Source organism: Ovis canadensis, chromosome 2, assembly GCF_042477335.2.
Source record: "Ovis canadensis isolate MfBH-ARS-UI-01 breed Bighorn chromosome 2, ARS-UI_OviCan_v2, whole genome shotgun sequence".
Lineage (NCBI taxonomy): Eukaryota > Metazoa > Chordata > Mammalia > Artiodactyla > Bovidae > Ovis > Ovis canadensis.
The window spans coordinates 22,912,958-22,939,529 of record NC_091246.1 but is presented as its reverse complement, the minus strand read 5'-3'; the positions used below and the strand labels follow the sequence as shown (position 1 = coordinate 22,939,529).

At 42.7% G+C, this 26,572-nt stretch overlaps 1 protein-coding gene across 7 annotated transcripts in view; it reads left to right on the top strand.

The window, feature by feature from the left end:
• FBXW12 (F-box and WD repeat domain containing 12) overlaps nt 1-26,209 on the top strand; it is a 46,551-nt gene extending 20,342 nt beyond the window's left edge. For 3 of the 7 annotated variants that reach the window (XM_069575554.1, XM_069575555.1, XM_069575556.1), the window contains exons 6-10: nt 7,613-7,771; nt 9,146-9,356; nt 10,432-10,610; nt 10,702-10,829; nt 14,784-15,322. In XM_069575554.1, the coding sequence (XP_069431655.1) occupies nt 7,613-7,771; nt 9,146-9,356; nt 10,432-10,610; nt 10,702-10,829; nt 14,784-14,892 (786 nt within the window). In that variant the 3' untranslated portion in view covers nt 14,893-15,322. Of the gene's footprint in view, nt 1-7,612; nt 7,772-9,145; nt 9,357-10,431; nt 10,611-10,701; nt 10,830-12,827; nt 12,990-14,783; nt 15,323-24,522 lie in introns of those variants that run through there. The other 4 variants (XR_011446575.1, XR_011446573.1, XR_011446574.1 and 1 more) reach the window with 4 other exon arrangements.
• The last annotated feature ends 363 nt before the right edge of the window (nt 26,210-26,572 follow it).

Sequence of the window (26,572 nt, the reverse complement as noted above, 5' to 3'; positions counted from 1 at the left end):
CGTGAAATGGTACCTCATTGTGGTTTTGATTTGCATTTCTCTGATAATGAGTGATGTTGAGCATCTTTTCTTGTGTTTGTTAGCCATCTGTATGATGAGACATTTCTGTTACCTGGTTAAAGAGAGATGATCTGGGTGGGCCCACTCTAGTTCCGTGGGTGCTGTAAAGGCAGAGCATTTTCTCTGGCGGGTCACAGAAGAGGAAGTCAGAGACACAGCAGGTGAGGGCATGGGGGCCTCCTGTGCTGGCTGCCAGGTTGTTGGTGGGCCTGGAATGGGGATGGTCTCTGCTGCCAGCCAGTGGGCAGGGAAACCTCAGTCCTGCGGCCTCAGTGACCTGAAGGGGCGCTCAAATGAGAACCCAGTACCCTGACACCTTGACTCAGCTTTGTGTGACTTTTTATACATTCCACGGGTTATTTGGAAGTTGTCAGGCCAGTGGCTCATTTCAAGTTAAATTACATTTGTGTGCAAGGTCAGCATCAGGGTTCATTTTTACTTACAAATGGTCATCCAAAACTTACAGGAAAGACCATACTTTCTTCATCGAATTACATTATCACCTTCTTTTTGTCAAAATATCAACTGACCAAATGTGTTATGGGTGTTCTGTGTCAAACCTGTGAGTCAGTCTCCACTGATCTGTATGTCTGTCCTGATGACAGTCACATGGGGTCTTGTTTCCCACAGATTTTAGTTAAGTCATGACCTCCCACATTTCCTTTCTTTGAAAATATATCTATTTTCCATAAAAATTTTTGCAGTGAGCTCATCAATTTCCATAAAATTTCCATAAAACTTTTCCAGTGAGCTCATCAATTTCTGTAAGACTGCTTCCTTAGTTTTTGGTTACTTTGAATCTGTACATTGATTTGGGAATAACTGACACCTTATTCAGTCTTCTGAGCATCAGTTCAGTTCAGTCGTGTCGGACTCTTTGCGACCCCATGAATCGCAGCACGCCAGGCCTCCCTGTCCATCACCAACTCCCGGAGTTCACTCAAACTCATGTGCATCGAGTTGGTGATGCCATCCTGCCATCTCATCCTCTGTCGTCCCCTTCTCCTCCTGCCCCCAATCCCTCCCAGCATCAGAGTCTTTTCCAATGAGTCAGCTCTTCACATGAAGTGGCCAAAGTATTGGAGTTTCAGCCTCACACCAGTCCTTCCAATGAGCACCCAGGAATGGTCTCCTTCAGAATGGACTGGTTTGACCTCCTTGCAGTCCAAGGGACTCTCAAGAGTCTTCTCCAACACCACAGTTCAAAAGCATCAATTCTTTGGCACTCAGCTTTCTTCACAGTCCAACTCTCACATCCATACATGAGGAGGGATGGGCTTCTCTGCTGGTTTCCCTGGTAACTGACAAGCCAGCCTGATGTCAGTTACCTCTGTAATTGGTCTTCCTCCTATATATGGACGTCACCAGATGGTCTATACCAAAATCAGGTTGATTATATTCTTTGCAGCTGAAGATGGAGAAGCTCTATATAGTCAGCAAAAACAAGACCAGGAGCTGACTGTGGCTCAGATTATGAATTCCTAATTGTAAAACTCAGACTTAAATTGAAGAAAGTAGGGAAAACCACTAGGCATAAGGGTATGATCTAAATCAATTCCATAACTCTGACCATAAACTGGACCACAGACAGAAGGAGTTACAGGAGTATGGAGGGACAGAAACAGGCTTGAATGAAGCATGAGCCTCCTGAGCAGAGAGCACACGGGCTGATAATAAAGCCCTTCCTGGGAAAGCACAGTCTTCAGCCAGGAGAAAAAAAGAAAGGGGAAGGAAAGAGCAAGAAGTGGGATGCAAGAGGATTGGAAAGCAGGGAAATGAGTAAACTGTTATTATTAAGTCTGAATAAAGGCAATCCTGGGCTTACCTGGTGGCTCAGACAGTAAAGAATCTGCCTTCAATGTGGGAGATGCGAGTTCGATCTCTGGGTCAGGAAGATCCCCTGGAGTAGGAAATAGCAATTCACTCCAGTATTCTTGCCTGGAGAACCCCATGGAGAGAGGAGTCTGGCAGGCTACAGTCCATGAAGTCGCAAAGAGTCTGACATGACTGAGAGACTAACAGTTACACTTTAAATCAAATCCCTTGAGATTATACAGTGGGAAGTGACAAATAGATTCAAAGGATTAGAGCTGAGAGAGTGTCTGAAGAACTATGGACAGAGGTTTGTAACATTGTACAGGAAGCAGCGATCAACACCATCCCCAAGAAAAGAAATGCAGAAAGGCACAATGGTTGTCTGAGGAAGTCTTACAAATAGCTGAGAAAAGAACAAAAGCAAAAGGCAGAGGAGAAAAGGGGAGACATACCCATCTGAATTCAGAGTTTCAAACAATAGCAAGGAGAGATAAGAAAGCCTTCCTCTGTGAACATTGCAAAGAAATAGAGGAAAACAATAGAATGGGAAGACTAGAGACCTCCTCAAGAAAATTAGAGATACCAAAGGAACATTTCATGCAAAGATGGGCATAATAAAGGACAGAAACGGTATGAAACTAACAGAAGCTGAAGATATTAAGAAGAGGTGGCAAGAATACACAGAAGAACTATATAAAAAAGATCCTAATGACCCAGATAACCATGATGGTCTGGTCACTCATCTAGATCTAGGCATCTTGGAGTGTGAAGTCAAGTGGGCCTTACGAAGCATTACTATGAACAAAGCTAGTGGACGTGATGGAATTCCAGCTGAGCTATTTAAAATCCTAAAAGATGATACTGTTAAAGAACTGCAGTCATATGCCAGCAAATATGGAAAAATTCAGCAGTGGCCACAGGACTGGAAAAGATCAGTTTTCATTCCAATCCCAAAGAAGGGCAATGTCAAAGAATGTTCAGACTATCCCCACAATTGCACTTATCTCACATGCTAGCAAAGTAATGCTCAAAATTCTCCAACCTAGGTTTCAGTAGTACGTGAACTGAGAATTTCCAGATGTTCAAGCTGGATTTAGAAAAGACAGGAACCAGACATCAAATTGCCAACATATGCTGGATCATAGAAAAAGAGAATTGCAGAAAAACATACTTCTGCTTCATTGACTATGCTAAAGCCTTTGACTGTGTAGATCACAACAAAACTATGGAAAATTCTTCAAGAGATGGGAATACCAAACCACCTGACCTGCCTCTGAGAAATCTGGATGCAGGTCAAGAAGCAACAGTTAGAATTGGGTATGGAACAACAGACTGGTTCCAAATGGGAAAAGAAGTACATCAAGGCTGTATGTTGTCACCCTGCTTATTTAACTTATATGCAGAGTGCATCATGCGAAATGCTGAGCTAGATGAAGCAAAAGCTGGAATCAAGACTGCTGGGAGAAATATTAGTAACCTCAGATATGCAGATGACACCACCATTATGGCAGAAAGCAAAGAGGAACTAAAGAGCTTCTTGATGAAAGTGAAAGAGGAGAGTGAAAAAGCTGGCTTAAAACTCAACATTCAAAAAACTAAGATCATGGCATCCAGTCCCATCACTTCATGGCAAATAGATGGGGAAACAGTGAGAGAATTTAGTTTCTTGGGCTCCAAAATCACTGCAGATGGTGACTGTAGCCACGAAATTAAGAGACACTTGCTCCTTGGAAGAAAAGCTGTGACCAACCTAGAAAGCATATTAAAAACCAGAGACATTACTTTGCCAACAGTGGTCTGTGTAGTCAAAGGTAAGGTTTTTTCCAGTAGTCGTGCCATGTGAGAGTTGGACCATAAAGGCTGAACTCCAGAGATTGATGTTTTTGAACAGTGGTGTTGGAAAAGACTCTTGTCCCTTGGACTGCAAGGGGATCAAACCAGTCAGTCCTAAAGGACAGTAATCTTGAATATTCATTAGAAGGACTGATGCTAAAACTGAAGCTCCAATACTTTGGCCACCTGATGCAAAGAACTGACTCATTAGAAAAGACTCCGATCCTGGGTAAGATTGAAGGCATTAGGAGAAGGGGATGACAGAGGACAAGATCGTTGGATTGCATCACTGATTCAATGGACGTGAGTTTGAGCAAACTCTAGGAGATGGTGAAGGATAGGGAAGCCTGGCATACTGCAGTCCATGGGGTCGTAAAGATTTGGACACAACTGAGCAACTGAACAACACTAACTGCCCCCTCGCTAGTGAAGACTGCTGCTATGTCCTGCCTGCTCCCTGCTGCATATGGTAGAATGTCACTTAAGGGCCTTGCTTCAGACATAAGCTCCCCCATCCACTAAACCATTGTTGACTCCAGACTCTTCTGTCTTGAGGCTACGTAAGTGGGTAGGGTGCAGACCAAGAGTAATAGGAGAATGTATGGTTTTGTATTTATAAAGAAATTGCCATGCATCACTATGTAGCATACATAGAAATAATTTCTGTATAAATATACATAGAAGTGCATTTGACTTTTGTGTAGTTACCTGTATCCAACAGTCTTGCTAAATTTACCTATTAATTCTTCGGTAAAAAAGAAAAAATGTTTTTATTATTTTTTGCCCGCACTGTGCGACTTGTGGGACCTTCCCCAACCAGGGATTCAACCTGTGCCCCTTGCACTAGCAGTGCAGAGTCTTAACCACTGGCTCACCAGGGAAGTTCCACCTATTAATTCCAACTGGTTTTGGGGGAAGTAGATTAGTAGAAAATTTTCAAAGGTAACAATTTCTTAGGACTAACAAAGGACTAGCTGTGTAATAAAAAATAAACAAATTCGATTTCATCAAGTTCAGAACTTTTACTCTTTAGAAGACGTTGTTAAGAAAAATAAAAGGCAAACTTCAAACTGGAGTAATGTATTTCCCATGTTTAAACATGACACAGGGCTGTGTCCAGAATATAAAGAACTGGTACCACTCAGGAAAAAGGACACAACACAGCTTTTACATTACGCAAAGGATTTGAACACTCCTCAGTTCAGTTCAGTCGCTCAATCGTGTCCAACTCTTTGCGACCCCGTGGACTGCAGCATGCCAGGCTCCCCTGTCCATCACCAACTCCTGGAGCTTATTCAAACTCATGTTCATCAAGTCAGTGATGCCATCCAACCATCTCATCCTCTGTCGTCCCCTTCTCCCGCCTTCAATCTTTTCCAGCATCAGGGTCTTTTTCAGTGAGTCAGTTCTTCACATCATGTAGCCATAGAATTGGAGTTTCAGCTTCAGCATCAGTCCTTCCAGTGAATATTCAGGACTGATTTCCTTTAAGATGGACTGGTTGTATCTCCTTATGTCCAGGGGACTCTCAAGTGTCTTCTCTAGTACCACAGTTCAAAAGCATCAATTCTTCAGCGTTCAGCTTTCTTTGTAGTCCAACTCTCACAGCCATACATGACTACTGGGAAAACCATAGCTTTGACTAGACGGACCTTTGTTGGCAAAGTAATGTTTGCTTTTTAGCATGCTGTCTAGGTTGGTCATAATTTTTCTTCCAAGGAGCAAGCGCCTTTTAATTTCATGGCTGCAGTCACCATCTGCAGTGATTTTGGAGCCCCCCAAAATAAAGTCTCACTATTTCCATTGTTTCCCCATCTATCTGCCATGAAGTGATGGGACCGGATGCCATGATCTTAGTTTTCTGAATGTTGAATTTTAAACCAGCTTTTTAACTGTCTTCTTTCACTTTCATCAAAAGGCTCTTTAGTTCTTTTCACTTTCTGCCATAAGGTTGGTGTCATTTGCATATCTGAAGTTATTGATATTTCTCCCAGCAATCTTGATTCCAGCTTCTGCGTCATCCAGCCTAGCGTTTCTCATGATGTACTCTGCATATAAGTTAAATAAGAAGGGTGACAGTATACAGCCTTGATGGACTCCTTTTCCTATTTGGAACCAGTCTGTTGTTCCATGTCCAGTTCTGTTACTTTTTGACCTGCATCCAGAGGCAGGTCAGGTGGTCTGGTATTCCCATCTGTCTAAGAATTTTCCAGTTTGTTGTGATCCACACAAAGACTTTGGCATAGTCAGTTAAGCAGAAGTAGATGTTTTTGTGGAACTCTCTTCCTTTCTCAGTGATCCACTGGATGTTGGCAATTTGATCTCTGGTTTCTCTGCCTTTTCTAAATCCAGCTTGAACATCTGGAAGTTCATGGTTTATGTACCGCTGAAGCCTGGCTCGGAGAATTTTGAGTGTTACTAGGCTTACGTGTGTGATGCGTGTAGTTGTGCAGTAGCTTCAGCATTCTCAAAAGCATATCATCAGATGGCTATTAGCACATGGAAGGGCATTCCACACGGTCAGGTCATCGGTAGAATGCGATTTTTCTTTTATTTGGCTGCATGTGTTCAGTCATGTCCAGCTGTTTGTGACCCCATGAACTGTAGCCTGCCAGGCTCCTCTGTCCATGGGACTCTCAGGCAAGAATACTGGAGTGGGTTGCCACTTCCTATTCCAGAAGATCTTCCCAACCCAGGGATCACACCCAAGTCTCTTGTGTCTCCTGCATTGGCAAATGGATTCTTTACCCCTGCCCCACCTGGGAAGCCCTTACTTGGCTGCACCGAATCTTAGTTATGGCACTGCAGATCTTTAGTTGCAGCATGTGGACTCCTAGAGGGATGTGGGATCTAGTTCCCTGAACAGGGATTAAACCCAGGCCCTCTGCATTGGGAATGGGGATTCTTAGCCACTGGACCACCAAGGAAGCCCCGGGTTTCTTTATCTGAACACTTTTTCTCCTTTTTCCTTATTTAGGCCTCTCACCTGTTTTATTTGTTGTCTTTACGCCTTTACTCCCATGACAGTCAGTGAGTTATTCTATTTTGATCCTCCTCACTTTTTAAAGATGTATTATTTCCAGCTTTTTGAGAACATAAAATATTTACACCCTGTTCGTCTCTTGTGTCTGCCTTTTTTTTAATTAGCTCTTTGATTTATGGTTTAATGTATCTCATAACCACACTAGTTCTTTCGGTGGCATTTTCGTTGGATCTTGTGATTTGATGAAGCCCATCCCCTGGTCAGGTCCCGAGGACGGGCCCATGATGCAGGTCCTGCCTTAGCATTGTGTTCTGTAGTCGGGGGGCTTGAAGAGTGGCCTGGCTGGACACTGCATCCCTGGCTCATGCTTTCCTTGAATTTTTTGGAGATACTATGCCACAGTGTTTCTGTTGGAGAAGTCTACTGCCACCCTTACTTCTCTTGTTAGATACTGGAGTTTTAAACATCAAAGGCCTAAAGGATTTTTTGAAAGATTTAAAGCCTAGTAGTTAGTTGTATTGTGATGTGTCTGTGGTGACCATCCCAGCTCAACTTCCCCAGGATTTATTTCCAGAAAGTTTTATTGCACATGAACTTTGTTTTTTTGACTGCGCCATGTGTTTGTGGCAGCACGTGGACTCAGTAGTTTCGGTGCTCAGGCGTAGTTGCTCAGGGGCATGTGGGATCATAGTTCCCCAGTCAGGGTTCAAACCCACGTCCCCTGCGAATGGGAAGGGGGATTCTTTACCATGGACCACCAGGGAAGTCCTTGTACATGGATTTTCAGTGTTAGTCTGTTAATTATTTGACTTTTCTTTTGTAGGAACTTCCTCTGTGTGTTTCTTAGACCTTTGCTTATCTCCTTGGACACTTTCTGATTCTTTTTGGCTCTTGATCCCATTTTTGTTCTGTCGCTTGCAGGCCGCCTGTGCTGAAGGGGCGCTCTACACACTTACGGTGCCCTGGCTGCAGCTGCTCTCCAGAGTCAACGTGTTTCCCGGCAACCCCACCAGTCTCCTCTGCTCACCTGACCGGCAGTGGGTGTTAGCGTCCACCCAGAACTCAGACCTGAGCCCGGAGGTCAGTGGTGGGCTGTGTCCCTTGCCTCAGGGGTCTGGCTTTGTGCACAAGGGTGGTGGGTCCTGTGCCCTAGGCTTTTGGGGTGCATCTGGTGGGGGCAGCTTCTCATGTAGGACCAAACCCCACAGCCTGCATGGGTGATGCCGAGTCATCTGTGACCTTTCACAGCAATGACTGCCTTCTCAGGGCCACCAGCTGAGCTGAGACATGGCAGCCTCACCCAGGAGCCTGTGTTCTTTCCAGGCTCCCGTGTTCCCCACAGGCTGGAGGGGGTCAGCTACCTTACTAGAGATGACAGAATTCAGTTTTGAAAAGGTTTGGGACTTCCTGGTGGAAATGCTCATGAGGTATTGGTGGCCTGAGAACAGGCTTCAACAAGAGTAAGGAAGATAGTGTCTGGGCGAGCATGGAGGAGATGCTGACAGTGTGGGGACGGTATCCATTACCTGGAGGCCCATACACAGCTTGCCTGTGAGAATGGTTGCCTCTGCCAGTGGTTCATGGGCTCAGAGATGCTCAGGCTGAGTGCCAGGGTGTGAATTGGAAAAGTGTGTGGGTGTGCAGGCGCACCCATGAGCTCTATCGTTCCAGTTGTGTCCAACTCTGACGCCATGGATTGTAGCTGGCCAGGCTCCTCTGTTCATGGGATTTCTCAGGCAAGAATACTGGAGTGGGTTGTCATTTCCTACTCCAGAGGATTTACCCAACCCAGGGATCAAACCTGCATCTTCTGTGTCTCCTGCATTGGCAGGTGGATTCTTTACCACTGAGCCACCCGGAAAGCCTGAATTAGAAAATTAGACCAGAGTAAAAAGCAGGCAGCTGAAGCGGGTCTTGAGACATACTGGAGTCGGCGAGCAAGGAAGGACAGAAAAAGAGAAGCAGTGGCCAAGCTGGACAGAACTGGCAGTGCCAGGACCTGAGAGTCAGGGGAGGCCAGGGGTCAGGAAGGGCAGCCAAAGGAGAGAGGCCATAGGATTGGTGGGCAGCCTCAGATCACTTCCAGGGACCAAGAAGGGGGTTGGAGGCAGACTGCAAGAAGATAGGAAAGGAGTATGGAGGAAGACATTGGAGGCAGAAGCAAGATGGTGACAGGCGCTCAGGAAAAGAAAATCCATTTATTTGATTCACCCTTTATGCTGACCTCACTGGGACTGGTGTGCCAAGATCTTTCCAGCAGGGCCAGACATGGGGCGGGGTTAACCTCTTTTCCCTGGTAAGGGCGTTTGAGAAAGGCGGGTCCACATGAGGCACCCTGTGAGACCCAGTACAGTCACGGTGGATGTGGTCTGGTGGGGGCTTTCGGAGTGCTCCTGGTTGGAGAAGTCTCCTCGCTCACCGGCGAGCTGTGAGCTGTGCTGTGCTGTTTCCCAGGTGTTCTACACTCAATCCTTGCTGTGCCGGTCGGAAGATGAGACTCCTGCCTCCACCACTCTCCCCATCTGGCTGACGTCCAGAGCCTGCTGGGCCCCCGACAAGGCAGCCAGGCTGATGGTGATGCACAGAAATGACAACGGCATGCAGTTGGTCATCACCACCTACGAGCTAGGGACCAGGAAGTCCAGGGATAGAGTGGAGATTCTTGGTAAGGATCCCCATGTCACCACCACTACCTTACAGTGCTTCCTCACGTTTCCTTTGGGGCCCTTTTTCTTTCCTCTCAGTGCATCGTAGTGACCCACAGATGGTTTCTAGTGCTGTTGTGTGCTGGTGGAGTGGGTGAACACTTGCTGTGTGTTGGGGCCCTCTGCATGGCAGTGGGACTCAGAGGTTAACTGCTGTCCACTCTTCTCCCTTCTCTGCGTCCATTCATCCCCACCTCTCCTTTTACAGCTGTGTCAGAGTCACCACTCTCAGCACTGAGTGCACACAGAGAGTCACCACTCTCAGCACTGAGTGTACACAGAGATGAATAAAAGCCACAACTATCTCTTCCCTAAGGAGCTCCTAGTCCAGTAGGAAAATAAGACCCACATTTTTGTCCTTTCCTGTCTCCTCTGTTTTCCAAACCCCACATCACCCTGATAGGCCTTTTCTTTGTTCCTTAGCATTTTTTCCTTTGTATTATATTCATTTGTTTTCCTATCATCATTTGACCATAAATTTTACTCTGAGCTTCCTGGCAGCCGAGGAAAAAAAGGGAAACAGGATGTGTAATATAATCCCTTGTCTGATACGAGAAAACGCATGAACTCTTCAAAAGAGGTAATTTTGTTTTCCTGGTGCTAACTAAATTCCATAAGGAAATGATCGAATTAATTTTTTTTTTTTTTAACAAGGAATGCTGTACAGTATAAAAGAATCTTCAACAGTAGTTTTCAGCACATATCATAAACATCATAGTTCTCATGTGGTCATGTCTTACATCCCCCTGTCGTAGATGGGGAAGGGTAGAAAGCAGGGTGGAAGCCTCACCCCTGGATAGTACCATGGGCCAGATACTGTCACTTCCATGTGCGTATCACCTTGAACCTCACCAGCGTTTGACAGCTGATGACCAGTAGACTAGGGGAGTAAATGCATGGGTCAGACTGATTGCAGATGCAACACAAAGCCGTTGCTCTTTTCATTATTCCACATCCTCGTAGGTGAGGCATGTCTATTCCAGACCCCCAGCTGCTACTAGGACATGACAATCTGTGTGCCTTTATTTCAAAAAGTACGACAGATTGCGAGCTTCCTGCTGCCAGACACCATGATGCCTCCTCACCTCATGAAGGGCCACGGCTCCCAGGTGATCCTGCTGGTGTCCGGCTCAGAGCTGGTGCTCTTCACCATTCACGGCCTGCAGCTGGTGGCCTTTCAGGACCACCAGAGGCCCATCACGTCCATGTGGGTGGTGAGTGTGGCCCCTTGCCCGCCTGCTGCCAGCCTCATAGCTCCGTGCCTTAGAGCCCACATCCCTGCCTCACTTGGTTTTTCATTTCAAGGACCAGACTCGAGTCATCACCTCTTCCTTTGACCTCTCCCTGCGAGTCTACATGTGGAACAAGGAAAATAAATTTCCTGTCCTCAAGAGCTGCTATCATTTGCTTGGTGGGTCCCACAGATGGGCCAGGTAATTGCTTCTGACTTTTTAAATGTTACCTACACAATGGCCTCTCCTGGCCTCCCAGCAAGAGGATACCATTGGCAAGAATGAGTATGGGATTTGGGGTCTTAGCCCAGCCTATCCCTCCCTATGTGGGGACCTGAGGCAAGTCACTGTTCATATTTATCCTCTGGTTTTAAAAAAGACGCTACACTATGCATCATGTGCTTATCTCCTTTAATATACAAAGCCACCACCTGCAGTTAGCATCACCTACATTTCCCAGATGAAATCAGCCACGTGGGTTTTGCCCAAAGGCCCACGGGGATGCACAGTGAAGCCGGGGTCAGCCTGGATGCAGCCCTTAGCCCACCTCTGTAACCTGTACAATGCCAGGTCCATTTACCAAACCTAGGTGGCCATAGGGGCAAGACTATACAAGTTGAAAAGAATGTGATTTTTGTGCTCTGGTTTACAATTAGAATTGGGGATGCTGTGCTTAGTCGCTCAGTTGTGTCTGACTCTTTGCAACCCCATGGACTGTAGCCCACCAGGCTCCTCTGTCCCTGGGGATTCTCCAGGCAAGAATACTGGAGTGGGTTGCCGTGCCTTCTCCAGGGGATCTTTCAACCCAGGGATCAAATCCAGGTCTCCCGCATTGCAGGTGAATTCTTCACTGCCTGAGCCACCAGGGAAGCCCAAGAATACTAGAGTGGGTAGCCTATCCCTTCCCCAGGGGATCTTCCAGACCCAGGAATGGAACCGGGGTCTCCTGCATTGCAGGTGGATTCTTCACCAGCTGACCTACCAGGGCAGCCCAGAATTGGGGGCTGACATGTTTTTTCTTATCAGAGTAAGTCCTGCAAAGTAAGGACAGGGCTTCCAGATTATCTGTTTCACTGGGTTACTTAAGGTAACACCTCCTACTTCATAACCATCAGTTACTTGTCATGAGTTACGGGATTAATTCAGCCTCTTGTAGCAAACATCTTACAGTGTTAATTAAAAAAAATACAATGCCCCAAACTAAATAATTTTACCATTAAGGATTTCTATAACAAACCTGCTTCCCTAGTAGCTCAGATGGTAAAGCTCTGCCTGCAATGCAGGAGACCCAGGTTTGATCCCTGGGTCAGGAAGATCACCCCTGGAGAAGGAAATGGCAACTCACTCCAGTATAACAAACCTACCTAGTTGCTGAGTTTGAGAGCCGTAACATTCCATCTCCACACTGCAGGCCATGAGGGGCTGTATATTTCCTACTCAAGACCCTAACATGTTGCTATCTACCCTCCCCTGTGCTCAGGGGAGGTGGCCTTGCTCTGTTCTGTCTGTCATCCACTCATGACTCCTCAGTAATGATTTTTTTCCTCCAGTGGCAGGAGACGTGTGTGTGAACAAACACTTGTTGCCACTGGAAGGAGGCCACTGAAGAGCTTGCCAGCGATGCTGGTCTCCCAAGATGTGCTTTTTTTTTCCTTTCCTTTTTTATATGTATCTTTAAAGAATTCCCTGTATCATTACTGAATGGTTAGAACATCTTTTCACTTAAATAACACTGTTGTCAGCTTAGTCAGCAAGTAGCACTTCTAGAAACTTCTGTTTTACATGTTTTTAAACACTGCTCTACATGCATCACACAAAGCAGAACACGTTTATTCACTGAAATATTCACTGTGCACGATCAGACACTCATTTTTTTAATTACTGTTTGTTTGCTTACCTCTGCTGGGTCCTCATTGCTGCACGCTGGCTTTATCCAGTTGCAGTGGCTTCTCATTGCAGAGCTCAGGCTCTAGAGTATGGGCTTAGTAATTGTGGCGCATGGGCTTTGTTGCCCTGTGGCATGTTGGATCTTCCTGGACCAGGGATCAAACGTGTCCCCTATATTGTTGGCAGGCATATTCTTAACCACTGAGCCACCAGGGAAGTTCCAGAAACTTCTGTTTTATATGTGTTTTTAAACTGTGCTATTCTGAGGCTTCCCTGGTGGCTCAGATGGTAAAGAATTCATCTGCATTACAGGATACCCAGATTCAATTCTTGGATCAGGAAGATTCCCTGGAGAAGGGAATGACTATTCTTGCCTGGAGGATTCCATGGATAGAGGACCTTGGCGGGCTACAGTCCATGAGGTCACAAGAGTAAGACACGACTGAGTGACTGACATACCCATTTTATAGGATGGTAAACCATTCACTGAAATGACATTTTGTCAATGAGCAGAGCACACTTAGTAACATAAATGTGCTTTAATCAGAACCCTGGAATGTATTACAACCTTGAATTCTGCTCTTTGCTAATTCATAACAGATTCCTCAGAAATCATTGGTTAATGCAAGTGGTAATTTCCCTTTGAGGGCTTCATTTGGCAATGATAAACCCAGCAACCTAGCTCCGTGCTGATCCCCACAGGATGGGCAGCTATGGACTGCATTTCATCTATCTTCATTACTTTTTAGGAGCTTTTCAGTTTCCTAAAATGTTATAATGTGTAAACACATATTCTGATTCTCCAAAGAAAATGGGTATGTTAAATATAAATTTAATAGCAAACCTAGCAGCATACCCCTAGGAGAAATAAAACATGTCTACAAAGACTTGTACTTGAATGTTCTTAGCAGATTTATTCAGAAAACCCTAAAGGTGCAAACAGTGGAGATACCCATCAACTGGTAAATGGATAAATCCACTGTGGTGCATCCATACAGGGGAATGTTATTCAGCCATAAAGAGGAATGGCATATGACATACATGTGGGTGAACTGCCAACATATTGTGCTGGTGAAAGAAGCCAAATATGTAAGGTCACATATTGAATGATTCCTTTAATATGGTACATATAGAAAAGGCAGGTCTATAGGAACAGAAGGTTAATTACTGCTGCCCAGGGTTGAGTGTAGATGAGATTTACTGCAGATGGCTACAACAGATCTTTTTGGGCCAATGGAAATGTTCTTAAAACTGGGTTTTAGTGATAGTTACAGAGTTCTGCAAATTTACTAAAGATGAGTGGAGGGGGTGGGGGAAGATGAAGAGGAAGTCTATAAAGAGGAAAAGAAAGAAGATAGGTGCTAGTTCAACCTTATTTGCAAACAAACCAAGGAGACTGCTGACTGACTGCTTGTTTCAGGGAGCAGTTGTTGCCCTGCTCAGACCCACGCAGACCAGCCAGTCCTGCAATTTTCCAACCCAATCCTGCAGTTTTCTGACACAGTCTGCAAACTGCCACATTCCACTCTTGTTATTAATCTCTTTGTTGTTGTTTGCACAAGATGCATTTTTTTTTAATTATTTTAATTGGAGGCTAATTCCTTTACAGTATTGTAGTGGTTTATTAATCTCTTAAGTTGAGTAAGTCAGCATGGGATTTACTCTAAGCTGAAAGGTAGTTCATGAAAGCCAAAGCTTGTTTCAGAAGCAGTTTATATAGACAAAAACTGGGCTTCTGTGAGAAACTCAGCAAGTTCCTTCTGTGTTTGTTTGTTGGTTAGTTCTTTTTTTGTTGTTTGTTGGTTTGGTTCTCTACACACTTGCTCCATTTTTCTTTAGTGCAACAGAGCAGCATTTTGTTTTTGTGGAAACTGAAGGCCCCATTGGCTCCTGCAGTTACATCTCCTTCACTGAGACTGGTTAGGAATTGATAGTAATTCTAAATTCTGGAGAAATGACTCTGACCTGCCCAGATTGGATGAGGTACCCCCAACTCCTGTATCAGGAGAAGTTTCTAAGTAGCTGGAATGATTGTGATTCAGGCAGCTACCATCAGGACCTCAAACTGATCACACTCAAGAATGTGATGATTTTTGCTACTTGATACAAATGAACGCAGGTCCTCAAGTCAAAGCCCAGTATACTCAGAGATGGGGTGGACTGGGTGGAGAACGTACAAGGTTAAGCTCCATCTTTGTGTAAAAGCTTTGTGACTTAAACGTTTGTCCTTTTCCAAAGTTAACATACAGCATGTCCCTTCCTTCACAGTGGATTCACTCATGTGGAGAGTGACAGTATGAGCATTGTAGGCGTGGAAGCCAGAAACATCGGAACTAGTATTCTGAGGTCATATTACTTCCAAGTGCAGTGTGGCTAAGAGGACTGCATCAGCTGGTGATTGTCACCACAGTTGGTGAGGGGCTTGTCTGCATACAGAGACTAAAGTAATTATTGTATCAACATCGGGAAAGGAAGGAATGATTCTCAAATACCTACTGTGGGCCACACAAGTGTGTGAGGTGACTTTATTTTTAAATCCTCAGCAGAAGCCAATGAAGTGTAGATATTACTGTCTGTATTTTTCAAATAAGTTGAAATGTAGTGGAAGAGTAGTAACCCACTGTTAGTCCATTTTCCAGCTATCAAACAAACTGTCCAAGGTTATTCAAATAGTAAGTAGCCAAGAAGAATGAATGTAAGACCTTGGGTGCTAGAAAACCCAGGTTTAAAGTACTAAGATTGTAATATAATTGTTTTTTGTTGTCCAAATATGTAATTAATGAAGTAAATTTTTTTTTATCTTCGTAGTCTGTGTTACATGCTTTAGACACACATTAATAAATAGCTCTGGATGTCCTACAGATGTTCTGTGGCACAACATTGCATGGCTGCAGGGCATCATTCTGTGCCTTGTGACAATGATGCCTCTGGAGTTGGTCCACTTGGAAGCCCTGACTGGGTTAGCGGGTCTGTCTTTAGAGTTCTTAATTGCAGGCAATAGGAACAGCAGGCTGGATCACTAACACCAAAAAAGGAATTTATTAGAAAGAGTAGCATAGAGGGGCAGTGTGCAGGCTTGAGTCCACCACATCTCTGCCACCATGCTCCCATCGCTGTCACTGAACAGGCATCACTGCCATTATCTGAAAACTTCCTTAAGGAAGTGTGACTCTTTGAGACTCAGTGGAGTGTGTGTATGGGATTTACTGGCCTGGGTCACACACCCACACCATCAAGTTGAGGATGGGAGAGTCTGGCCCATTCAGCTTTAATAGTAGGTACTCACAACCAAGATTCATACAGTGAAAAACTCCTCAAAAATAGAAAATAAAGATTAAAACGTTCTCTACTACATTCTGCTGTTGTGGCTGGCTAGTACCCAATATACCCTACTTCCTATATTTGCCTTTTAACAATAGTTTTTTTGCCTAACACAGCACCTGTATACTGTGTAGCCAAGACCACATGCAGTCATTTCACCCAGAGGGGAAAATCTAAGGTTTTTCTCTCTCTTTTTTAATCTTAAGGTTTATTTTGGAGTTATTTTAAATTTACAGAACATTCGCAGAGATAGTACAGAGGGTTCCCATATGCCCTTTACCCAGCTTCCGTAATGCATTAAATCTTGCATAACTGGTACACTTAAAAACCCAAGGTCTTTGTTAGCTGTGGGAACCGGTTTCAAGTCAGAACTCTTAGGGGTGTGAATCTCTCTTTTAGTTCTATCACAATTTTTCTTGATGTTCCAAAACTCATGAACTAAGTACTAATGCATTGTATATGCAGCAGTGGGGAAAGGGGAAGGAGATGAGAAATTAACTGAAATAAATACACATACACACACACATGTGACACAGCAGGAAAGGAAATAGCTGTTCAGAGATGAAGGGAAAACCAGAGAAATTGAGATATAGGAAGGTTTTCTGAAGACAAAGGGAAAGGGGTTGGGGTGTTGGCAAGAGATTGGAGATCAGACAAGGGAACTCTTTAGTGTGTGGATCCACCTAAGAAACTTGGACACGTGATGACTAGGAAAGCAGTCCTGGTCATTTCTTAGGGGAGGCCAGCTAATCAGATCCAGGCACTCTGTCCTCAGCTGCTACATTAGGTATCATGTCTGGGAATGGCAGCCCTACCCAAGAACAAATGCAGTTCTAGGGGTCTCTGCTTTGGTTGTGTGTAGGAGGTTTGTAAGGGGCTCTATGGGAACTTAGGGAGCTCTGGGGATTTCTGTGGGGCTTGACAAGGGTAGGTCCTGAGTCTGGCAGATGGGCTTTTGTCAGGAAAACATGGTCTACTGGGGTGTGGTGCCATGGCCCCAGGAATAGGCACTTAGTATGTCATGCTCTAAAGTCCTTTAAGTCCAAGTCCTGAAGGCTTGTTTTACAAGGTGCAATGGGCACTGTTCCAGTTAAGGAGCGTAACTGGTCCTCGAATCCTACAGAAGCATCCACATCTCTGTGAGACCTTCCATTAACTCCTGGTGTAGGCATATGTATTCTCTCTTAATTTTTTAAAAATTTCCCTAGTCATTGGCTACAGGTCAAGTCTTAACAAACTACAAAATACTGACTGCTAACTGTGTATTCTTGTCTATAGTCACACTGTCAGTCATAAAGATCCCTAGTCATTGACTACAAGTCAAGTCTTAAACTGCATAATGCTAATTGCTAAGCATATATTTTCGCTATAGTCACATTATTGGTCATTGGTTCAAAGCACACACTATATCTTGTATTGGAAGATTGTATCCAAACCTCACTAAGTATTGTCTCCCTTGCCAGCACCTTAGCTGAGCCTTCAGTAGGCCATCCCATATTGTATCAGGCCAGTTACTTCTGGATGATGGATACATGACAAGATCAACGCATTACACAGTCATGAGCTCATCGTCGCCCCTCTGGTGTAAAATGGGTCCTTTGTTGTGAGGCAGTGTTGTACAGGATGTCTGGATAAGGCGTTTAGCAAGTTTGGGAGATGATGCTGACAGAACTGTGGGCAATTATGACAAAGTAGGCAAGAATATACAATGGGGAACAGACAGTGTCTTCAATAATTGGTGTTGGGTAAACTGGACAGTCTCATGCCAAAGAAACGACTACTTTCCCACATCACTAAAAACCTCAAAATGGATGAAAGCTTAAGTCTAAGACTTGAAAACATAAAACTTCCAGAAAAGCGTAGTACCTTCTTTGACATTGGTCTTGGCAATATTTTTTTTAATGTGTCTTTAGGCAAGAGAAAAGCAAAAATAAACAAACAGGACTACATCAAACCAAAAAGCTTTTGTACCACAAAGGAAACTTAACAAAATGAAAAACAGCATGCTGAATGGGAGAGGCATTTACTTGCAAATAATACAACAGATAAGGGGTTAATACCCAAAATACACAAAGAACTCATAGAACTCAACACCAGAAGGACTAACAGTCCCACCAAGGATCTGAATATAAACATTTTTTCCAAAGATACAGATACATATGACTAAGACATGAAAAGATGCTCAACATAAAAAAGCTCCCATTAGTAAACATCAGGGGAATGCAACTGAAAATCAGAATGAGATAATACCTCACACATGTCAGAATAGCTATTACAAAAAGATAAGAAATAAGTGTTGGTGAGGATATGGAGAAAACCCTTGTGCACTGTTGGTGGTACAAGTTGGTTCAAGCATTATGGAAAACAGTATGGAGATTCCTTAAAAGTAGAACTACCATCAGTTCAGTTGCTCAGTCGTGTCCAACTCTCTGTGACCTCATGAACCGCAGCACACCAGGCCTCCCTGTCCATCACTAACTCCCAGAGTTCACCGAAAGTCATGTGCATCGAGTCAGTGATGCCATCCAGCCATCTCATCCTCTGTCATCCCCTTCTCCTCCTGCCCCCAATCCCTCCCAGCATCAGGGTCTTTTCCAATGAGTCAACTCTTCGCATGAGGTGGCCAAAGTATTGGAGTTTCAGCCTCAGCATCAGTCCTTCCAATGAACACCCAGGACTGATCTCCTTTAGGATGGACTGGTTGGATCTCCTTGCAGTCCAAGGGACTCTCAAGAGTCTTCTCCAGCACCACAGTTCAAAAGCATCAATTCTTGTGCTCAGGTTTCTTCACAGTCCAACTCTCACATCCATACGTGATCACTGGAAAAACCATAGCCTTGACTAGATGGACCTTTGTTGGCAAAGTAATGTCTTGGCTTTTTAATATGCTATCTAGGTGATCCAGCAATTCCACTTTGCATATTTTTTAAAAGGAAAAAAACACTGATTAGAAAAGATGTATGCATTCCTATGTTTATTGCAGCATTACTTACAATGGGCAACATATGGAAACCACCTGAATGTCCAGCAATAGATGAATGGATGAAGATGTGGTATATTATACATAGTGGAATATTAGCCATAAAAAGAAAAATCTTATATGATTTCAGTGTGACAGCATGAATTATCCTAGAGGTTATTATGCTAAGTGAAATAAGTCAGAAAAATGAAGTGTGATTTTAACTTATATGTGGAATCTAAAAAAACAGCAAATGAAAAAAGGAAGACAGTAGATACAGAGAAGAAATAGTGATTTCCATAAGGGAGGGAGTGGTGGGTTGAATGCAATAGGTGGAGAGTAAGAGGTACAGACTTCCAGTTACAATATAAATGAGTCATGAGGATGAAATATACAACATGTGGAATATACTCAGTAATACTGTAATATCTTTGTATGGTGACAGATAACTAGACTTACCATCGTAAACATTTTGTAATGTATAGAAATACTGAATCACTATGTTGTGTCCCTAGAATTAACAAAGTATTACAGGTCAATTATGCTTCAGTTAAAAAAAAAAAAAACAGTTCTTTGAAAAGATCAATAGAATTGATAAGCCTCTAGTCAAGCTAACTGAAAGAAAATACAAATTAGTAAGATCCAAAATACAATAGGGACATTACTACAGATCCCATGGATATTAGAAGGATAATCAGGAAATACTATGAACAACCATATGTCCACCAATTTGGTAACCTAGATTAAATGGAGTAATTTCTTAAAAAATACATCTGCCAAAACTTAAGAAGAAAAAGACTGAATAGGCCTGTATCTAATAAGGAAATTGAATCAATAATTTAAAACCTTTCAGAACAGCAGCAGGCCCAGATAGGTTCACTGGTGAATTAAAACATTTAAGGAAGAAGTTATGCCAATTCTATACAATCTCTTCCAGAAGATAAGATGCAGAAGGGAACCTCCTAACTCTTTATTTGAGGCCAGCATTATTCTAAAACCAAAACCAGATAGTCTTTAAAACTATAGAGCAGTCTCTCTCATAAATATAAATGCAAAACTTCTCAACAAAATACTAGCGAATCAAAACGAAAATGTATGCAAAGAAGTTATTCCAGGTATGCAAGTTTGGTTTACCATCTGGAAATCCATTAATGTACCACATCAACAGGCTAACAAAGAAAAATCACGTGATTATATCAATAGATACAGAAAAAATATTTGACAAAATCTTTTATAAAATTAGTAAACTAGGCATAGAGGGGAACTCTCAACTTGATAACATCTACAGCTGATATCATAATGGTAAGAAACTAGAAGCTTTTCCACTAAGAGCAGGAACAAGGCCAATGTCCTCTCACCATTCCTTTTCAGCATCATAGTAGAAGATCTAGGTAATGTGGTAACAACAAAAAAGGGAAATAAAAGTTACAGAGGGTGGAAAAGAAGAAATAAAATGTTAATTTATTACATGATGGTCTATATAGAATTTTAAAATTTCTGGAACTAATAAAGTTATTACAGCAAGTTTACAGGATACAAGGTTAATGTACAAAAGGTTATTAACACTTTTATTATACCAGCAATAAACATGTAGAATTTTAAATTTAGAATATGTTACCATTTACATTAACACTCAAAAAAATTAGTTATATGTAAATCTAAGAAAATACATATAAGATCTATATGGGGAAAACTACAAAACTCTGATGAGAGAAATTTTAAAAGAACTATAGGTAGAGAGATGTTCATGGATGGGAAAATTCAATTTTGTCAAGATGTTCATTCTTCACACCGATTTATAGGTTCAATGCAATTCCTATTAAGATGCCAGCATATTATTTTGTGGCTGTCAACTAAGTGATACTAAAGTATATCTGAAGTGACAAAAGACCCAGAATTGCCAGTACTGAAGTTGGAGGACCAACACTGCCTGACTTCATGACTTACAATAAAGCTACAGTAACCAAGTGTCGTATTGGATGAAAAAACAGTAATATAGATAATTGGAACAGAATGAAGAATCCTGAAAGAGACTCACATAAATATCACTGTATTTCTGTGAAAATGTCACTGATCTTGATGAAATACAAAGGCAGTAAAATGGAGGAAAGACGTGTGCTAAATCACTTCAGTCATGTCCGACTCTTTACGACCCCATGGACATATGTACAATTTAAAAATATAAGCAACTTAAAGTATACATGAAGGTATATAAATAGCTGACTGGGGCTCAGATCATGAATTCCTTATTGCCAAATTCAGACTTAAATTGAAGAAAGTGGGGAAAACCACTAGACTATTCAGGTATGACCTACATCGAATCCCTTATGACTATACAGTGGAAGTGAGAAACAGATTTAAGGGACTAGATCTGATACAGTGCCTAATGAACTATGGACGGAGGTTTGTGAAATTGTACAGGAGACAGGAATCAAGACCATCCCCAAGAAAAAGAAATGCAAAAAAGCAAAATGGCTGTCTGAGGAGGCCTTACAAATAGCTGAGAAAAGAAGAGAAGCGAAAAGCAAAGGAGAAAAGGAAACATATACCCATCTGAATGCAGAGTTCCGAAGAATAGCAAGGAGAGAGAAAGCCTTCCTCAGTGATCAGTGCAAAGAAAGAGGAAAACAATAGAATGGGGACTAGAGAATCTCTTCAAGAAAATTCTAGATACCAAGGGAACATTTCATGCAAAGATAGGCTCGATAAAGGACAGAAATGGTATGGACCTAACAGAAGCAGAAGATATTAAGAAGAGGTGGCAAGAATACACAGAAGAACTGTATAAAAGAGATCTTCACAACCCAGATCATCACTATGGTGTGATCACCCACACTCACCTAGAGCCAGACATCCTGGAATGTGAAGTCAAGTGGGCCTTAGGAAGTATCACTACAAACAAAGCTAGTGGAGGTGATGGAATTCCAGTTGAGCTCTTTCAAATCCTGAAAGATAATGCTGTGAAAGTGCTGCACTCAATATGCCAGCAAATTTGGAAAACTCAGCAGTGGCCACAGGACTGGAAAAGGTCCGTTTTTATTCCAATCCCAAAGAAAGGCAATGCCAAAGAATGCTCAAACTACCACACAATTGCACTCATCTCACATGCTAGTAAAGTAATGCTCAAAATTCTCCAAGCCAGGCTTCACTGATACATGAACCGTGAACTTCCAGATGTTCAAGCTGGTTTTAGAAAAGGCAGAGGAACCAGAGATCAAATTGCCAACATCTGCTGGATCATTGAAAACGCAAGAGACTTCCAGAAAAATATCTATTTCTGCTTTATTGATTATGCCAAAGCCTTTGACTGTGTGGATCACCATAAACTATGGAAAATTCTGAAAGAGATGGGAATACCAGACCACCTGACCTGCCTCTTGAGAAACCTGTATGCAAGTCAGGAAGCAACAGTTGGAACTGGACATGGAAAAACAGACTGGTTCCAAATTGGTAAAGGAGTACGTCAAGGCTGTATATTGCCATCCTGTTTATTTAACTTATATGCAGAGAACATCATGAGAAACGCTGGGCTGGATGAAGCACAAGCTGGAATCAAAATTGCTAGGAGAAATATCAATAACCTCAGATATGCAGATGACACCACCCTTATGGCAGAAAGTGAAGAAGAACTAAAGAGCCTCTTGACGAAAGTGATAGAGGAGAGTGAAAAAGTTGGCTTAAAGCTCAACATTCAGAAAACGAAGATCATGGCATCCGGTCTCATCACTTCATGGGAAATAGATGGGGAAACAGTGGAAACAGTGTTTTTATTTTTTGCAGCTCCAAAAACTGCAGATGGTGACTGCAGCCATGAAATTAAGACGCTTACTCCTTGGAAGGAAAGTTATGACCAAACTAGACAGCATATTTAAAAGCAGAGACATTACTTTGTCAACAAAGGCTATGGTTTTTCCAGTAGTCATGTATGGATGTGACTGTTGGACTATAAAGAAGGCTGAGTGCTGAAGAATTGATGCTTTTGAATTGTGGTGTTGGAAAAGACTCGAGAGTCCCTTGAACTGCAAGGAGATCCAACCAGTCCATCCTAAGGGAGATCAGTCCTTGATGTTCATTGGAAGGACTGATGTTGAAGCTGAAACTCCAATACTTTGGCCACCTGATCCAAAGAGCTGACTCATTTGAAAAGTCCCTGATGCTGGGAATGATGGAAGGCAGGAGACGAAGGGGACAACAGAGGATGAGATAGTTGGATGGCATCACTGACTTAATGGACATGGGTTTGGGTAGCCTCTGGTAGTTGGTGATGGACAGGGAGGCCTGGCATGCTGCGCTTCATGGGGTCGCAAAGAGTCAGACACGACTGAGCGAATGAACTGAACTGAAACAGTAATATCTAGCAGAATCTATGTCTATTTCACTGTAGAGCCTAAAGAAATAATAAAGACATGCAACTTAATCCCAAGGGCTTTCAAGAAGTGAGGTGCATTTGCTCTGCCATCACCCAGCAACTATATCATGAGAATATATTATATTTGAATAGCATGTTTCTTTAAACATAGGATCGGTAGATAAGTCAGGGTTAAACAGGAAAAATATATCCAAGGCCATGAAGTCACCTTGATATGTTTTCTGATCGCTGTATCCTTTTTCTGTCCCACAAGCACATTTCAAAGCAGAACTATGGAGTTTTAGTTTCAAAGAATTTAAAGTTGAAAGGGACCTTAGGGGTGATTTAGTCCAGTTTTCACATTACAAATGAAGTTGCTCAGTTGTGTCCGACTCTTTGCGACCCCATGGACCGTAACCCACCAGGCTCCTCTGTCCATGGGATTCTCCAGGCAAGAATACTGGAGTGGGTTGCCATTTCCTTCTCCAGGGGATCTTTCCAACCCAGGGATTGAACCCAGGTCTCCCGCATTGCAGGCAGATGCTTTAACCTCTGAGCCAGACCCTGATGCTGGGAAAGATTGAAGGCAGGAGGAGAACAGGGTGACAGAGGATGAGATGGTTGAATGTCATCACCAACTGAATGGATATAAGTTTGCGCGAGCTCTGGAAAATGATGAAGGACAGAAAGCCTGGTGTGCTGCAGTCCACGGGGTCACAAAGAGCTGAACATGACTGAGTGACGGAACAACAACAAACAACTAAAGAATCAAGATTCTAGGTTTTTCCTACTATATCATTATTTTCAAACTAACTTTAAAAAATTATTTTATTGTTCATATTTTATTTATTTTTATTTTCTGACCCTGCCACGTGGTATGTGGGATCTTAGTTCCCTGACCAGAGATCAAACCTGCATCTCCTGCATTGGAAGCATGAAGTCTTAACTACTGGACCATCAAGGAAGTTCCTCAAACTAACTTTTATTCATGCTATTAAAACTATAGAAAAACAATTGAAAATGACATCAATGAGAAAAAAACAGAATTAAGACAAATATATGCATGCTACCATCAATATCAGAAAGATCTCTACAATGGCTAAGCTTTATTCTGGTCTCTAGGAAAAGTTTCAATGGAAATAATATATGCACTGCATATTACCACTTCAAGTTGTAAATATATGGAATCATCTGCAAAAATAATGCTCTAGTCTCTTCAAGTTGTAAACATATGGAATCATCTGGAAAAAATAATGCTCTAGTCTCTCTTTCATAGGAGATACTTGTTGATTTTCTTCTAGACATTTCATTTTTATGTTCAATTGTATAGTCTTTTTTTTTTTTACTTGTCCCAATGGTTTTTTATAATGCTTTCTTAGGTCACAGCGATAACCGGAGACGCAGATGTGTTTTGTATTGGACCTTTCACGGGACTCCTCACCTACACTGGCATTGGTCACCAGAAGGGCGTTTGAGGAAAATACCCAGTTGTCTGCTGAAGCTTAACCAAAAACTTCTTCAAGGCTGCTTTCTCTTTATCGATCTCCCTGAACCGCATATTTAAAGACTGCTGAAGTTTTTGAATGTGGATCCTGGTTCTCTTCTCCTCTCCAAGGTTGTACACAAGGGCCTTCCGCAGGTATACAGGATCTCCTGTTTTTCTTGTGCCCTTCTTCACTGCGTAGCTCATTCCACCCATGTTCAAACTTCAGTAGAAGAAGTCCAAAACAAGAGAGTAGGACTGCCTGTTAACGTCTCAGTAAAATGATTCTCCTCTGGTTTGGAATATTAGAACCATGGCACCATGGGAACAGAGGCTCACAGAATCTTGGAGCTAAGCGGCATCGGAGATACACTTAGCTCAAACCTTATATTTATTGATCAGAAGTTTTTAAGCTTGCATATATTCTAGAAATACAAATGAATACTTCAGTAGACCAGAATGGCAACAGGATGGCTGCTGTTATTTTGCGCTTACACTTAGGTTGAATGGTAAGTGCCTTTCAGTTCAGTTCAGTCACTTAGTCGTGTCTGACTCTTTGTGATCCCATGGACTGCAGCACACCAGCCTTCCGTGTCCATCACCACTCCTGGAGTTTACCCAAACTCATGTCCATTGAGTCGGTGATGCTGTCCAGCCATCTCATTGCTACTGTTGCTGCTGCTGCTAAGTCACTTCAGTCATGTCCGACTCTTTGCGACCCCATGGACTGCAGTCTACCAGGCTCCTCCGTCCCTGGGATTTTCCAGGCACGAGTACTGGAGTGGGGTGCCATTGCCTTCTCCAAACCATCTCATTAGGTGTTTCCTAATTAGGACTTTAGGGCTTCCCCAGTAGCTCAGTGGTAAAGAACCCTTCTGTAATGCTGGAGCTACAGGAGACATGGGTTTGACCCCTGGGTCAGGAAGAGTCCCTAGAGGAGGGCATGACAACCTACTATAATAGTCTTACCTGGAGAGTCCCATGGAAACAGAGGAGCCTTGAGGGCTACAGTCCATAGGGTCGCAGAGTCAGACACCACTGAAGTGACTTAGCACGCACGCCATCAGGACCAGAATGGACAAAGAAAAAAAGGAAAACTCAATAATTCAGTTTAGTTTCTAAAGCTATTTGTCATTTCTTTATATACCCACTTGAAGTTGCTAAATAATTGAGATTTTATCATTTGTTTAGGTATTAGATTAGACTTAAAGATAAGAACTTCCTCACGAACTGTCTAATATAAGGACAGGAAACAGCAAAATATACGTATGTGCAAAAAAAAAAAATATAAACTAAAAGCGAATGAGGTGACAGAGATGGGAAGGGGTAAGTGGAAAGGATGGGGAAATGGTAATAGAGGAATAGGAACAGGAAGAGAGGTGCTTTAAATATGTTTAATTGTTCTTACATTTAGAAATGTGTTAACTTTATGTGTTCAAAAATAATTAGAAAAGGATTGGAGGTGGTGCCAACATATGTGTATTCTAGGAGTGAGTAAGAAGTGAATATGTTACGGATAAAGAAACCCTCATTCTCTCTGTATGAGAAAGAAACTAAAAATAAAGGAAGAAGGCTATAATGTACTCTGTGGTGCTGGATTAAGAATTAGAGATGCATATATATTTATAATTGTTATATCTTCTTCTTGGATTGATCCTTTGATCATTATGTAGTGGCCTTCTTTGTCTCTTTTCACAGCCTTTGTTTTAAAGTCTATTTTATCGGATATGAGTATTGCCACTCCTGCTTTCTTTTGATCTCTATTTGCGTGGAATATCTTTTTCCAGCCCTTCACTTTCAGTCTGTATGTGTCCCTTGTTTTGAGGTGGGTCTCTTATAGGCAGCATATAGAGGGGTCTTGTTTTTGTATCCATTTGGCCAGTCTTTGCCTTTTGGTATAAGCACCCAATATAGGAGCACCACAATATGTAAGACAAATGCTAACA